General features: G+C 40.4%; 1 protein-coding gene across 2 annotated transcripts in view; it reads right to left on the minus strand.

Moving 5' to 3' along the window:
• Positions 1–12,371, minus strand: part of si:ch211-243j20.2 (uridine-cytidine kinase-like 1) — a 28,708-nt gene extending 16,337 nt beyond the window's left edge. For both annotated transcript variants that reach the window (XM_056363490.1, XM_056363491.1), the window contains exons 1-5: positions 12,254–12,371; positions 9,612–9,820; positions 6,562–6,668; positions 5,158–5,328; positions 1,995–2,066 (exon numbers count right to left, since the gene is read on the minus strand). In XM_056363490.1, the coding sequence (XP_056219465.1) occupies positions 1,995–2,066; positions 5,158–5,328; positions 6,562–6,668; positions 9,612–9,820; positions 12,254–12,342 (648 nt within the window). In that variant the 5' untranslated portion in view covers positions 12,343–12,371. The remainder of the gene's footprint in view (positions 1–1,994; positions 2,067–5,157; positions 5,329–6,561; positions 6,669–9,611; positions 9,821–12,253) is intronic.
• Positions 12,372–14,161: the final 1,790 nt, after the last annotated feature.

Here is a 14,161-nt window from a genome sequence, read left to right on the forward strand (position 1 = left end):
TGATTACGAGTTATGGGGATGCGAATATTATTTAAAGTTATTTAAGCATAACGCTACAAACAAAAATTTGAGAGTATGCTTTACTGTTAACGAAGTAGGACTAAACAAATGTACTGTAAAAAATATTTAGTTAAGTAAGAGGTGAATATTATCAAATTTAAAGAGCGGATGTTTGGGCCGGAGCTGAACAAACAATCTGATATAACTTGACGGACGGCTCACGCACGTTGTGTCTTCTTCATCAACACAAGAGGAGGCTGCATTTACAATAACTTTGACGGGCTTTGTTACAGGATGCGGCTCCTGCACTGAGAAGCAACATCTAAGCAAACGTTTTAATGAATTTTAGATTGATGTAGTGCTGCAATATTAATAACTAACTTCTTATACCACAGAGAATGCAATCAAATACAAAAATATTTTTAACAAACACTACAGGCAAGAGAAAAAGTAAATAAAGGTTATACACTCAAATGTCATGTTCGTCTGACTAAACCGAATTCTGACTAATATAACAGTCCTGCAATAAATCCTCCTTCATGAGAGTTATAATGTTGAGTTTGTGTTGAAACGGTTTCAGGGAAGTGTTGATTGGACTGTGTGATCGCTCTGGAGGCTGCAGTTTGTGCTGCTGTTGAACTGCATTATACAGAGAGCTGTTTCTGTGCTTTAGCCTGCCCTCACTCATGTTAATGAGGTGGAAAAATATAATAGAAACACCTCTGCATATAACAATGTAGTGGCACCACAAACTGCAGCCTCCAAACTGAGTCACAGGTTTCACCTAGAAAAAAAACTAGAAAAGTAGAAAAAGTCAATTAGAGCCGTCATAGAGGACGATTTATATCAGCACTGTTGTACCAGGCTGCATTAGGTGTTCCTAATAAAGTGACAGCTGAATGTGTGTCTGTAGCTCAGTTTCCTAAACCACACCTCCTCATTAGCATATCAGATGCCGCTTTAATTGACTCCAAGAATGGACTCAGACAACAATTAATCACCGCGGACAACCGCTGTTATTAACTGAATCAGAGGGTAATCAACTACACAGCTGCGTCTCAGGGGAGGCAGCCCACCTTATCGCCACGGTCCAGCTCACTCACACACACTCTCACGCACACACACACTCTCACAATCACACACGCACACACACACACACACACTCTCACAATCACACACGCACGCACACACACAAAAGCTTGAGGAGCACGATGCTGAGCAGCCATAAAGAAGACTCCTGTTCACTGCGTATGGATTTCCTCCGGCTCTCAACAGCATCAAAATAAAGAACTGCTGAATTCATTCTCTCCTCATAAACCAGGTCTGCTCTCCTCATGCAGCTGTTAATGGCTTTCATTTAACTGTTTGGACTGAATTTACAGTTTGGTGTGTATTCTTAACCTTTAAAATTCAATTACATATTTAATTCTAGGGGGAAAAAAAGATAATCAAATATTTTGACTGTAGTTAAGGTTAGAGAACAACACTGATATTTAACAAAAAGTGTTATGTACATGTGAAATATTTCACCATAATCAGACAGATAAATTATAGACAGATAAGCAGTTATCTGATTTAATTTCCCTCCTCAGAATCAGAACCTTCAGCTCTTTATTAATCAGCCTGTTGTTCGTCTCTGAGCTGCCATTAATCAGGTCCGACAGAGACACTGAACAACACGAGAGAAATCTGATCCCAACCGGATTTTTTTTTTTTGGCAGCGTCTGAAATATTAAAACATTCAAACTAATTTGAAGTCATCATTTTGGTTTTGAAATCGTGGATTAATTAGAGTCGTCTGCTTGTTGAGGATGGATGATATTGTGTTGTTCTAAATGGGGCTTGATGTGGGAAACATGTCAGGTGTGTGTGGTTTAAAAACACAATGGGGCAAAGTCAGAGTGGAAATCTCACTTGTAATAGGAGATGAATGTGACCTTGGCGTGGTGAGGAAGAGGAGGAGGAGGAGGAGGGGAGGATTATACTGTTCTTACCTTCAGAAGCTCCTTGTTGGCGAAGGCCAGGATTCCCTCAAAGATGACGACATTGGCCCCATACACTGTTTTCTGTCATGAATAAATAGATATTGATTAAACAGAGGTCTTTCAGGTGATGAAGCTTCCAAACAGCATTTAAGTAACAAAACTGGAGAACAAATTTGTTCTATGATAAAAGACAAGTGGCACTTGTCCACCATGATATCCATGGCAAGTACCAGCAGTTTGACATTAAGAATGCAAACAGGCAAATCATGCTTTGTTTAAATCCATGTTTGACGACACACGGTCTTCAATATGACTCTGTTGAAACCTGCAGGAATGTGCATCGCATCACTGCCGTGCTCACGTGTGCAAAAACACAGGAAAAACTGGGGCTCGTTTATCTGTACCAGGGGTCAAAAACTTCACAAGGGGATCTTTTAAATTGTCTCCTTTCTATATGAGCAAGCAGACACAGGATGTCAGCTGCTTACAGGAAAATACAGGACGGCCACAACCAGCTGTTCTCGTGTTCTTTGCTGTAATCTGATGAACCTCACTGCGAACCTGCTTTACTACCAAGGCTAGCAACTCTGTGTGTGTGTGTGTGTGTGTGTGTGTGTGTGAGAGAGATTAATCACTGCTTCAATCAAAGACAAAACAATGCTGAGTATGTCACAATCCTATTACCTTCCTCTGACCAGCCTCATGCTAAAGTCAATGGGCTGGACACTTTAGTATCGATTCTGAGGAAGTGAGTAGAGAGAGAGAGAGAGAGAGAGAGAGAGATAGAGAGAGAGAGAGAGAGAGGAGAGAGAGAGAGAGGGAGAGAGAGAGAGGAGGTGAGGTTGTGTGTGAAGCAGAGAAAGTGAATGCTAAAGAAACAGATGAGTGTTTATCGATTTGTTCATTTCCCTCTTAGCTTTTAGCTAAGAGATGATTTAGTGAGTCTTTAACATGTTTAAATGTTGGTGAGAGAAAGAGAGAGAGAGAGAGAGAGGGAGAGAGAAAAGGTGACTTCCAGTTTTACCAGAGAAGACACAAGAAAACTCGGCTACGCCCTCTTGTTCATCAATGTAACTGGTAGAAACACACACACACAGTATACACAGCCTGCAGCTGGGTGGCCCTTAAAGGCCTCAGCACCCTCGGGGGCCAGAGGCTTAATTACATCCAGCACAGTACAAAAGGCCCATAAAATGATTTCAGAGTCACAAGTCGTGATAGGCGATTTCCCGCCTGGTGTTGGTGCTTTTCAGCCATGAAATTACATTGCAAAGAAATAGAGAGTAGTTGTCAGAGTACTACACTGCCAGATTGATTCCTCACAATGCTTCTGGGAGGGGATGTGTGCTCTTTGCTCGGGTTAATGTCCTGTAAACTAAATCCTTAATAATTAGCAAATTAGCAGGCAGCTCAATTGGCATCAGCTCAAACGATGAATACATCCCCAGGGGTGTTCAGTGATTTGTAACAGCAACCGTAATTTTAATCCTGGGAAAAAAAACACTGATTCAATTTTGGTTTTATGGTGAAGACGGACGATCCTGATGAAGTGAACTGACATGTGCTGTCCCACTGAGGCCTGTGTCCCTGTTCTCCAACTACAAGGACGACATGGAAATATTATAGATGGTTATCACCTCTGCTTGTAGATCTACTTCTTTATTCCTGCTTTATTTATATGGTTAACCTTTTCAGTTCATGTCCAAAAAATGCATTTGTGTTTTACTTTTATTCATCCGCCTCTTCTAGTTCATTCTTATTATCAAAACGACAAATAGCACTTTATCAGAATATAGATGCTGTCACATATGAGGAGTTCATCACAGATCAGTAATTCAGTTTATCACTAATATCTGTGAGGTTTTTCAGTAAATCAATAAATAAAATAATCACAAATTAATAAAGTAAAAACAACAAAGATTTGGTCAAAGTAACTCAGATTTGATCTTTCTGACTTCAGGGAGGTGAACACTCAACAACACCTGGGGAATTATATAAATAAGCATAATATACAATAAATAACGGCTATCTAAAGAACTCCTTACAGCCTGTAACACCAGTAACTAGAATGGGACACCACCACTTCAATGCTCACAAGTCAGCTGCCACAAAAACACACAAGGAGGGGCTACCAGAAAGCACAATGGCTTCTTTTGCTTGTAAGGTCCAGGACTTGTTGTTATGCTGATGAACAGTGAGACAGACCAATCGTTTTGTGTGCAAGCTTCACTTACACACTGTGGGCAGGACACCGTCTTTCTGGTGGGACCGATAGTGAGAGGTTGTCGTACCAAAAGATACTGAACAGCCGTAAAGACTGCTGAAACTTATCACCAACATACACACATCTCCACTCTGGAGTTCTCAGAGGTTCAGAGTATGATGAAGGTCTTTGGTGGGAAGAACCAAGGAACTCTTCTGACAGAAAGCTCACACACTGACAAAGGATGTTTGTGCCGCTACACACGGGTTGTTACTCAGCTCATTTTTAACATGTATGATCCATGTTTTTCAGAATTTCATTATGAAACAGCGTCTGAATGATGAGTGACGAGTGTCCTGGATCTGTCTTCATTTTTTACACACAGATTTTTTTAGTATTTATAAGTCACAAAAGGTGCATATTTTGACAACAAACTTAATATGAAGAGTATGAGCAGAGTTGTGCACATAAGAACACTCCTGTGTGACAACTTCAACTACAAATCAACTAGTTCATAAAACAACACTCATTTCCACATCGCTGCTTTATGTCTCCATGTGTTCGTTTCTACTTAGATCTGGGACACTGGAGGTGAATTTGAGTCCTAAAGATCAGTGAGTAAACTAGGAGAGAACGATTAGCAGCAATAATTAAAACACTTCAAACCCCACTGCTACCATTGTTTCCCCATTAGTGAATTGAATTGATTGCGTGAAGTGTTTATGGGCTGTGCTGCTCCTCCGGCTCGTTGAGCCTAAAATAGTGTAATACAGTATCAGTCGTCATCAGTTATCAGCTGCATGACTGCCATGTGAAGGTGGTGCCCGTGTGGCTCGGTCACAACAAATTGGAGGGTACACTGGCGTTCCCACAAAGCCTTGCATCCACCCTCTGATGATGAAATCTACATCGCTCAGAGCCCAGCGGACCCCCGCGGCTCAGATACACAGAGTATAACACCGGTCTTACCCATTCTTTGCGTCTGCTGTGAGAGGTGAAGTCGTACACCGGCACTTTGATGCTTTTCCCTTTCTTCAGCTTCCTGAGGACGGTGACCAGCAGCTCGAAGTCGAAGGCATCGGGGTGGTCAAAGTTATACTCGTTTTTAGCTGCCAACTCCTGCTCCTCTTTGTTTAACACCTGGAAACACAAACAACGAGTTAGCCATGCAAGATTCAAGACTAAAGATGTTAATAAAAGGGACTGGTGTTGCTCGGTTACAGTTATTTTATAAGAGCAACGGTGGTGTAGCAAATTTCAATTGTATCATTGTGCGTTTGTGTTAAAAATCTTTATAATTACAGCTGATAAAGTTGGTAAAAAGTCTGTGTTTTTCTCAGCGAGGTGCAAAGGGAACAGGTTGATAATGCACTTCAGAAATGAGGCAGTTAATCCTCCCTTCTTTAACAAGCAGCTAATGAGGTGTGTTAAATGTAATACAGCTGGTACTTTTTCTGGGAATGAAACACTTAGTGTGTGTGATCATGAAATGATGTTTGATGTCTTAAGATGCAAGAATGGAAAAAATTAGAAAAGTTTTACTGATCAAAAAACATCTTTAATCTTTAAATCTTTATCTTCCCATTGGAAAGGAAAGTTTGCATCGACTGCAATTCTTGAAATCCACCCACAGACTTCCTGTTGCCTCGTCTCCACTCTCTTTTTATCCACATTTGTCCTGGTGCCCTTTAGTGCCGTCTATCAAAGGCATAAAGTCCACAGAGATATATTTCACCTTTAAAAGAATATGCACCAGCTCAACTGTTACATTAAATTTAAAGAGGCTCAACAGACCAGAATGTAAGGTACTGCCAGCGCCAAAATTGTCCTCTCCCATTCACCTTCAACACATCACTAGATATCTACTGCATGTGTGTATATACGAGCCACCTTTAATTGAGAGCAACAATTCTCAGCTGGTCATTTTAAAGCTCATATCTAGGATCTAACAGCGCCAAGGATCAGAGCGGATTTCTCCTTTAAGACTGAACCCACCCCACTCATTTCACTCACTCATGTTAAATTAATACACAACAACTAGCACCAATCCATAGAGACATGCAGATATAATTGACTCTCTTGGATTCAGTGAGTCGAGGAAACGGAGAACTCATCGACCTCTGGTCTCGGAGGAGAGACGCCTGTAATTGATATGACCTATGGTGTTTAAACGGTTATCGTCAGAGGCTTTTACTCACTGTGCTGACATCAGCACTGCAGCCTTCAGTCCAGTGCTTAATCCAATATATCCCGGACTGATGAATAACTAAAAGAGACCTCATAATTGCAGTAAGTAAAGCTGCTAATGTTCTGTAATCACTACTCTTTAAATGCTTGTTTATATTTTAAATAAGATTAGTTTGAGTTTAGTACCTTGTAGAAGGAGTCCATCGAGAGCAGAACCACCCAGGGAACGTCCAGAGCTTCAATGATCTTATTGGCTACTGTGGTTTTACCAGAAGCACTTCCTCCACACAGACCTACCAGAGGAAAACACACACAACCACAACTGTCACCAACAGATAAAAATAAAACCTGCAGCTCCACATGTGGTAGACATATTTAAAACCACCACAGAAATCAGGCAACATCTGTGTTGTATTAGAGGAAGACAGCAGTGGGTTTTGTTTTTGTTGTTGTTTGAGTTGTGGTGCATCTGCAGAGCATGTTTGGTCTTTAAAATGTCAGAAAATATCAAAAAGTGCTGATCTCAATTTCCCAAAGCCCAAGGTGACACCTTCAAATATTACAAGCAGCACTCCAAAACAAAAACACACTCGATTTACTGCAAATTCTTGTAACGCTTGTAACCTTGGTTTCCTTCCCACATCATTTTTGTATCGACACAGACAGGCGAAGGACTCTCTACAGAAAGTTTGGACACGACAGCGCAGATGACGTGCTGCAGGAAGATCACGCCTCGCCGCTCTTACAGAGAAGAGCTCCACCACACCTGTCAGACCTCTGCTGCTGCACTGCAGTCACCTGAGAGGTTCTGCCACCTTAATGAAGTCCCACATACACACACAGCATCTATGCATTGTGGACAGACTGATTCGTTTTTCATTTTTCTTGCCCGCCTCAAGATCTCTACCTGCAAACACTGACATCTTGGGTTTTGACACACCTGGCATAGTCATGATAACATTTATTTCTGGCATATTATCCCTGTTTAGCAGTTATTTGTATTGCTGTGAAACTAGAAAAACTACAAATAGTGGTACCAAAAAAACAACAACAAAAAAAAAAGACACTCAGAATGAAGCCCTTCTTTACCTCACACAACCCGCCTGGGTTAAAGACCACAACAGCAATCCTTCAGGACAACAATCCTGGGCACCGGGCCAGAATGACAGACTGGCTGGGGAAAAAGGTGAAAAAGAGGATGCAATTGCTGCGAACGGCTGTGTGTCTGTGCAGAAATAGCCTACGGAGCTACTTCTGTGGTATAAATAACTCTCAGTGAAGTGTTGGGATGGGGTTTTTTTTGCACAGATAAGACCCATCAAGGTCAAAACTGCTGACTGGGAGACGGCGGAAAGAAACACTGCAGCGCTGCTCATTTCTATGTATGATCATAGTGTGTGAGGGGTTATAGAAATACTGACTCCCACTTACTGCTTCCCTATAGATTCAGTATAGATGACAAATTCTGAGTGTGACGCCTGGCCACTGAAACAACAGATAAAACTGCCTTTTCTATTAGCAATAAAACCAGACTGTAAGAAAGCAGCAACCTCTGGTATCGATGATGCTTTACAATATTTCTACCTTTCTCTCTTTGTTCATTCATCCACCCATCTTTTTTGTTGTCATCACTTCCTCTTCTGTCTCCATCTCCCAGTGAATAATGTTGGTTTTTCCTCTGTCCGGCTCCCTGCTGTTGCACAGTCTGGTCCTTTAAGCCGGACCCATTTCCACCGCAGTTACAGCTGAGTGTGAAATTGTGACCAGTCACCGTGGCCCATTGACAATAACAGATTGCCTACTAAAGATAATGTCCACCTCTCCCTCCACGTAATCCCGCTCATGCCAATCTGATGTGTTTAATCACGGGACATTGGCTCCGCGAAAGTCAAACACACACATCACACACACGCACACATGCACACGCACACACACAGTCTGTGTCACGGTTGATTTTACTGCTGCTGGGGCTCGTCCTGAGGAGGCCATGCAGTAAAGACTCAATCCAGAGCATCATGAGCCAGTGTTTAAAAATATTTCACGGCAAAAATCTTTCTTATATTGAGAAAACTTCAAATCATTGATTAAGTCATTTATCACAAAAAAAAAAAAAAAAAAACACCATGAATTTACAGTTCAGGGTCTAAAAGAGGATTTTCTCAGTTTCATACCATTAAAGAGGAATATTTCTCAGTTATAGACTGCTGGCCATAAAAAAAGAAACTATTTGAGAATTTTTATGGGGCCGGGGCCCCTTGATTGTCCCTGTTGCCAGTTTAAAGATAAGAGGTGATCCTGCTCTTGCGTCAGGGCGGCATCGAGGCTCCAGAACAACCTGTCTGAGAAATTCAGTCCCTTTCTTCTTAAAACACATTTTCATCTTCTCAGCATATGCTGGTTTTATCTCGTTCCTGCTCGCCTGTATTTTCTGATTTGTCTGTGTCTGTTGGTTTTTATCTGATTGTCTCATCTCACCTGATTTCATTTTATAGTCTTTTATTGTTCCAGAGATGTTTTATAGTTAAACTACCTTGTAATTTTAAGATTTTGAAATGTGAGATAAGAATAAAGTTATTGTTATTATTGTTGTTGTTATTGAGAAACTGCAGCATTCTTTTTGCCACCATGAAAAACTAGAATCAACTCCTGGTGGTTGTCTGCCTCCTCCACTCAGACTAGTTTCAGGTTACATCCCTGTTTATCCAGAGTCACAGAAAATATGAACCATTTGGGTGAAATTTTGTCATAATTGCTGTGTGAAGTCTTGGGTTATGGCTAAAAAGTGTTTTCTGAGGTCACACTGACCTTTGACCAACAATTGTAATCAGTTCAACCTTGTCTCCCAGTGGACATTTGTGCCAAATGTGAAGGGATTTCCTTGAAGTGATTTGTGAGGTCACCATGACCTTGACCTTTAGCCACCAAAATCTTATCGGTTCATCCTTGAGTCCAGGTGAACGTTTGTACCTAACTTAAAGAAACTCCCTCATGGTGTTGTGGAGATATCATGTTCACAAGACTGAGACGAACGTACGTACAAAATGCCCCATATGCCCCCCCCCCTGACTGTCACCGGCGTGGAGGTATAAGAAATTAGAGAAGATCTATATTTTAATTCTAAGCTGTGGTATTCATATTTGATCCGTCAGATTACAGATGTACCAGGAATCCTCTTGTAATCTTAATCAAAGTAGTTGTGAACACACAGGACGACTGAAGTGTCCTTGTTCCCTCACCTATGACAAAGGCCTCTTTGAAGGTGGTCCCGGTGACGTTGTACCACGGCGGTCTGCCAGCGATGTAGATGGTCCGCTTGTTGGTCCTCAGCAGCGGAGGTTCCGTCTTCGACTGGCTCGTGGTCCGTTTCCGTGGAGATAAAGACGGGGTCAAAGGGCAGCGGGTGACACGGTTTGAGAGGCCATCCAAGGAATCATCTCCACTTCCACTGAGGGTAAACACAACAGATGTGAAAGTCGGAAGCAGCTGACTGACTTCCTTCTACAGGTTCACCTCACTGGTCTGTTGACTGGACGTTTACAAAACACCTGAGCAGCACTTGATCCGATTTAGTCTCTGTGACTTGTCGTCTGCATGTTCATTTTAATTTTAATTTTGTGTGTGTATGTGTTTGTTGCCATCAGAAATGCCTTGTTAGCTCATAGTTGACCCCCTGCTGCTGCTCCAATACAGGCAATTCATTCATTTGAAGGTATCTGAAGGTTCCTCAAAGCTAAATGTGAGGCAGGTGTAACAGAACTGATGCTGTCAAAATCAGCCTTTTTCTTTCCAAGCAGCTAATCAGAGTTCTGAAGATATACATGGGAAGGAAATGGCGCTAAGATTTTTTAAAACTGGCCCAAATTTGAGCCTTTAAATTCTTCTTTTTTTTTTTTACTTTTGAGGACTTGCAGATGCTCTTCTGTCCTGCAGAGAGATGAGAGGGAGTCTGTCTACTCCAGCATCTCTCTCTCTCTCCACAGTGAAGTGTCTGCTGTCGGTGTGGGTGAGGGGGAGGAAGGGAGAACTTGCCAATCCTCCCCAGGAAATCACACCGCTGCCCTGGACACAGCAATTGCACAGGGTGGGGCCTCCATTCACATGAGTAAGGCTGTCATCACTTGGCTGGGACATTCTGTGACTACTTGCCAATTTTCTGAAATGATCTTTAGTGTGCTCTGGTTGTCCTCCAAAAAATGAATAAAAATGAAATTCAGTTTTAAACCTGGCAGTTTGATGCTGCCTCAATTAGCCATAAACATGAAGATCTTAAACATACAAATTATCAAGGTCTAATGGTGAAGACGTTTGTCATTATCCATGATATTAATCATTTAATCATTGAGCTGGTTGAAATGCATTCCTGCTGCTCTCCATTGTCCAAATTCTGCATATTGATAAACATGAAGAGAAATTATTCAAATTCTAAAATGCTGCTTGGTAGATTGAGTGCAGCAGCTCAGGGGGTGCAATAAACAATTATTTTCATCTTCAATTCACCTGCAGACTATTTTCTCAATTAATAATTTTGCTGCAAACCATCAGAAAATAGATATGTACAGTCTCGTAGAGCCCAAGGTGACGTTTTCAAACGTCTTGTTTTGACCCACTAACAGTTCAGACTCTGTACAGATTCAGTTAACTGTCCTACACTGTCCTGTATAAAGAACTAAATGGTTTAGGGCCAAAATACATTTCTGACCTTCCCTTACATTATAAAACATCCTGACCTCTCAGGTGGTCTGGGACAGGTCTGCTCACTGTCCCCTGAGTCAAACATAAACAGAGAAGCGGTCAGTTCACTTTTTATGCTCGACATATCTGAGACAACCTCCCAGAAAACCTGAGGTCTGCTCCAACACCCAGTTTGTTTAAAAGAGGACTCAAGATCTATGCAAGGTATGATCATCCCTGGTGAAAAAGAAAAGATGTAAGTAAGCCTTTAGGGAACCATGTAAAGATCACCCACAATTGCGACAGAATCTGCTGGCTACAAAAAGCAGCAACTGAACAGCTATTTACGTGCATGAATTACATGTATATGTATCCTTTAGTTGAGCAAATGTTAACCCAACTCATCATAAACGTGAGAAAATGTCACATATCAGCTAGCTGCCTTGCACTCCCTTTTATTCTCCAGTTTAGCACGGTCCCCATGGGAGATGTAATACATCATCTGAATGGACAAATGTTGGCACACCCAGAATATCCTGATACACACACCTAGGTAGGTTGGACACCTGACCCCCCTGCACACCCCCAGTGCTACGTGTTATAAGCCAGCGTTAGCCACAAACTAACATTAGCTGGCGCTGCGATGTGCAGGGAAGTATTGCATTCAGTCTTCTATCAAAAGTAGATAAACAGATCGTTTGTTAGTACTGTTTTTCTTCATCAGAGCTATGTTTTAACACATCCCACTGAAGCTAGACATCGTTTATAGTTAGTCTGTAGTCATGCCGAATTGTCCAGGCTAAGTTGAAACGCTAAGAAATCATGTTTTGTCAAGTGCAAACGTTCACCAACAAAAGAAAACGCATAAATTGTTTAATTTTCAATAAGGTCTGGAGAAAAGGTCCTAATAAAGGAGTATTGACAGTCAGCTTAAGAAGCAGATACCTCTTGTTAGCATAACACAGCTGAATATCAATTAGCCAACAAAACCTCAGACATGTATTTTATAATTAGGCCATGCACCCAGATGTTGTTTTTGTCCTGTCTGTATTTTCCTCTACTGTTAAGTCTTTTGTTCACCGCAGCCATGCTCACACAATGCATGTGGCAGCTAGCCAGCTAGCGGCGTTAGCTAGCCACCGTAAAACCGTTTTCCCTGCCGTGCTGTGATTCGCGCACGTGACATTTATACATTACATTGTTGTACCTGTCGGATCTTAACATTGACCGGTCCTCTTCCATCTCCTCATCTATCAGCCGTTCGTCTACCTTACTGTCGCTGCTTGTTGTTTCCATGTTGACTCGGCGTGGCGCGGAAACCAAACACCGGGAGCGTCATGACGTTTGAACACGTAAGATGATGTTGTATTTTAGGTAATCGGAAAAAAAAAGTGCTCAAACATGCACTGGTTAATAATTCACAATTACTTTGGGAATCGTGTTGAAATTTTGCTATACGTTGTATTAAATAAAAAAAACAAAACAATATATGAATAGTATGAAATTTAAACAACTTCAGCTCAGTCCTCTGCCTTGTTGCCTCGGTTACACCTTGGTCGACACACAACTGAGCTGTTTCCCGTCTGATAATGTGCAATAGTACTCCATGGTAGTGCTATCTATTTGTGGATCATTTGGGTCCACACTATCACTATCTTAAATTGAACAAAATGACAAAAAAGGGCCTAAATAGAGGCGATATAATGACATGAGTTTCATTCACACAATTTTACTATAAGTGCATTTATCAATCAACTTTGTAATGTCACTGATAAGGATAAGTGCTGTTTTTTCAAGGAGATCAAGGATGGATTACCAACAGGGACCCCAGACGACACGAGGCTCCAGACGATGCAAGTGTATTCAATATCATGTGCAAAAATGTGTACTGCTACATGATATTGCTACTCCCTAGGCCTACTTTTTACCTCAATTACATGATAATTAGGGTCCATTAATTAATGAGGTTATATTGTTTAAATAAATAAAACGTCATTAGAGATGGCAGTTTCTTTCAGCTAATAAATTCAACTAAAATATAGAGTTTGTGTCCGTTTTAACATGTTTGGAAAATTACAAAAGTCAGCATATGGCAAATAACTTTGTGATAAATGTTTTTTATGCTTGTGAATGAAAGTATGTCAAATGTGAAACTTAACTTCACAAAGAACAGTGTATTAAACCAAAGAAAATTGATCAAGATGGAAAACATCCCACTGGACTTGAACGCCGCTTTGGCGCGGTAATCATGAATGATTACCAGTACGTATCTGATAAAACATTCAGAGCAAATCCTCACAAAACACGTATAATATGGTATTTTTGTAACTTATAATACATAATTTTATAAACTCAGTCAAACAAAATGTGGATTTTAGATGATCATTAAATGGTCACTTGATTACGTCCAGCTAATTATAGCCACAGAAGTGTAATGAGAAATAATTTTATACTGCGACTAAAAGCATTTATATATCCATAAAACTAAATAAAGCTTCATTTTTGAGCTATTCTTACTAGACTCACACCAGTATGTTTATCTGTTAACATGACATAGATGTATGTACAATATCTTCTTAGATATAATAGAGTACTTTAAATGTGGATATATTTTTGCATAAAATCTTGCTTTATATTTTTGAAACTGCTGAGAAACGACATTTGTTGTTTTAAATGCATGTTTCAAATTGTCATACATCTGTTAAGGCCTGCTCTTAAACATGACAAGCTGTAGATATTATTTTATTAGACTGATAAGAAAATAGACTGGTTATCTTTTAAGACAGAGACAGGTGTTAATTTATTTCTTATAATGCCATAAATCTTTGTTCTTTATCTGTATAAATCTGTAATAACATTTACCGTTTATGGCCTTTCATTTCAGCTTGGCATAAATCTGAGGAGCTTCTTATATTAAAATAAATCAAGCTGTTGTAAATTAATGTAAAGTGACATGTTGAGGTCGAAGTAAAAAAACAAAATGAGAGATTTTAGACAAATACCTGCGTATTTAACGTCAAATTGTGCAGTGAAATGATAAAATGTAGCCTAATAAATACTTTTATGTTTCACAAAAGGGTTTAAAGACATTATTTGTTGTAATATATAAAAGCAG

This window comes from Seriola aureovittata, chromosome 19 (genome assembly GCF_021018895.1).
Source record: "Seriola aureovittata isolate HTS-2021-v1 ecotype China chromosome 19, ASM2101889v1, whole genome shotgun sequence".
NCBI lineage: Eukaryota > Metazoa > Chordata > Actinopteri > Carangiformes > Carangidae > Seriola > Seriola aureovittata.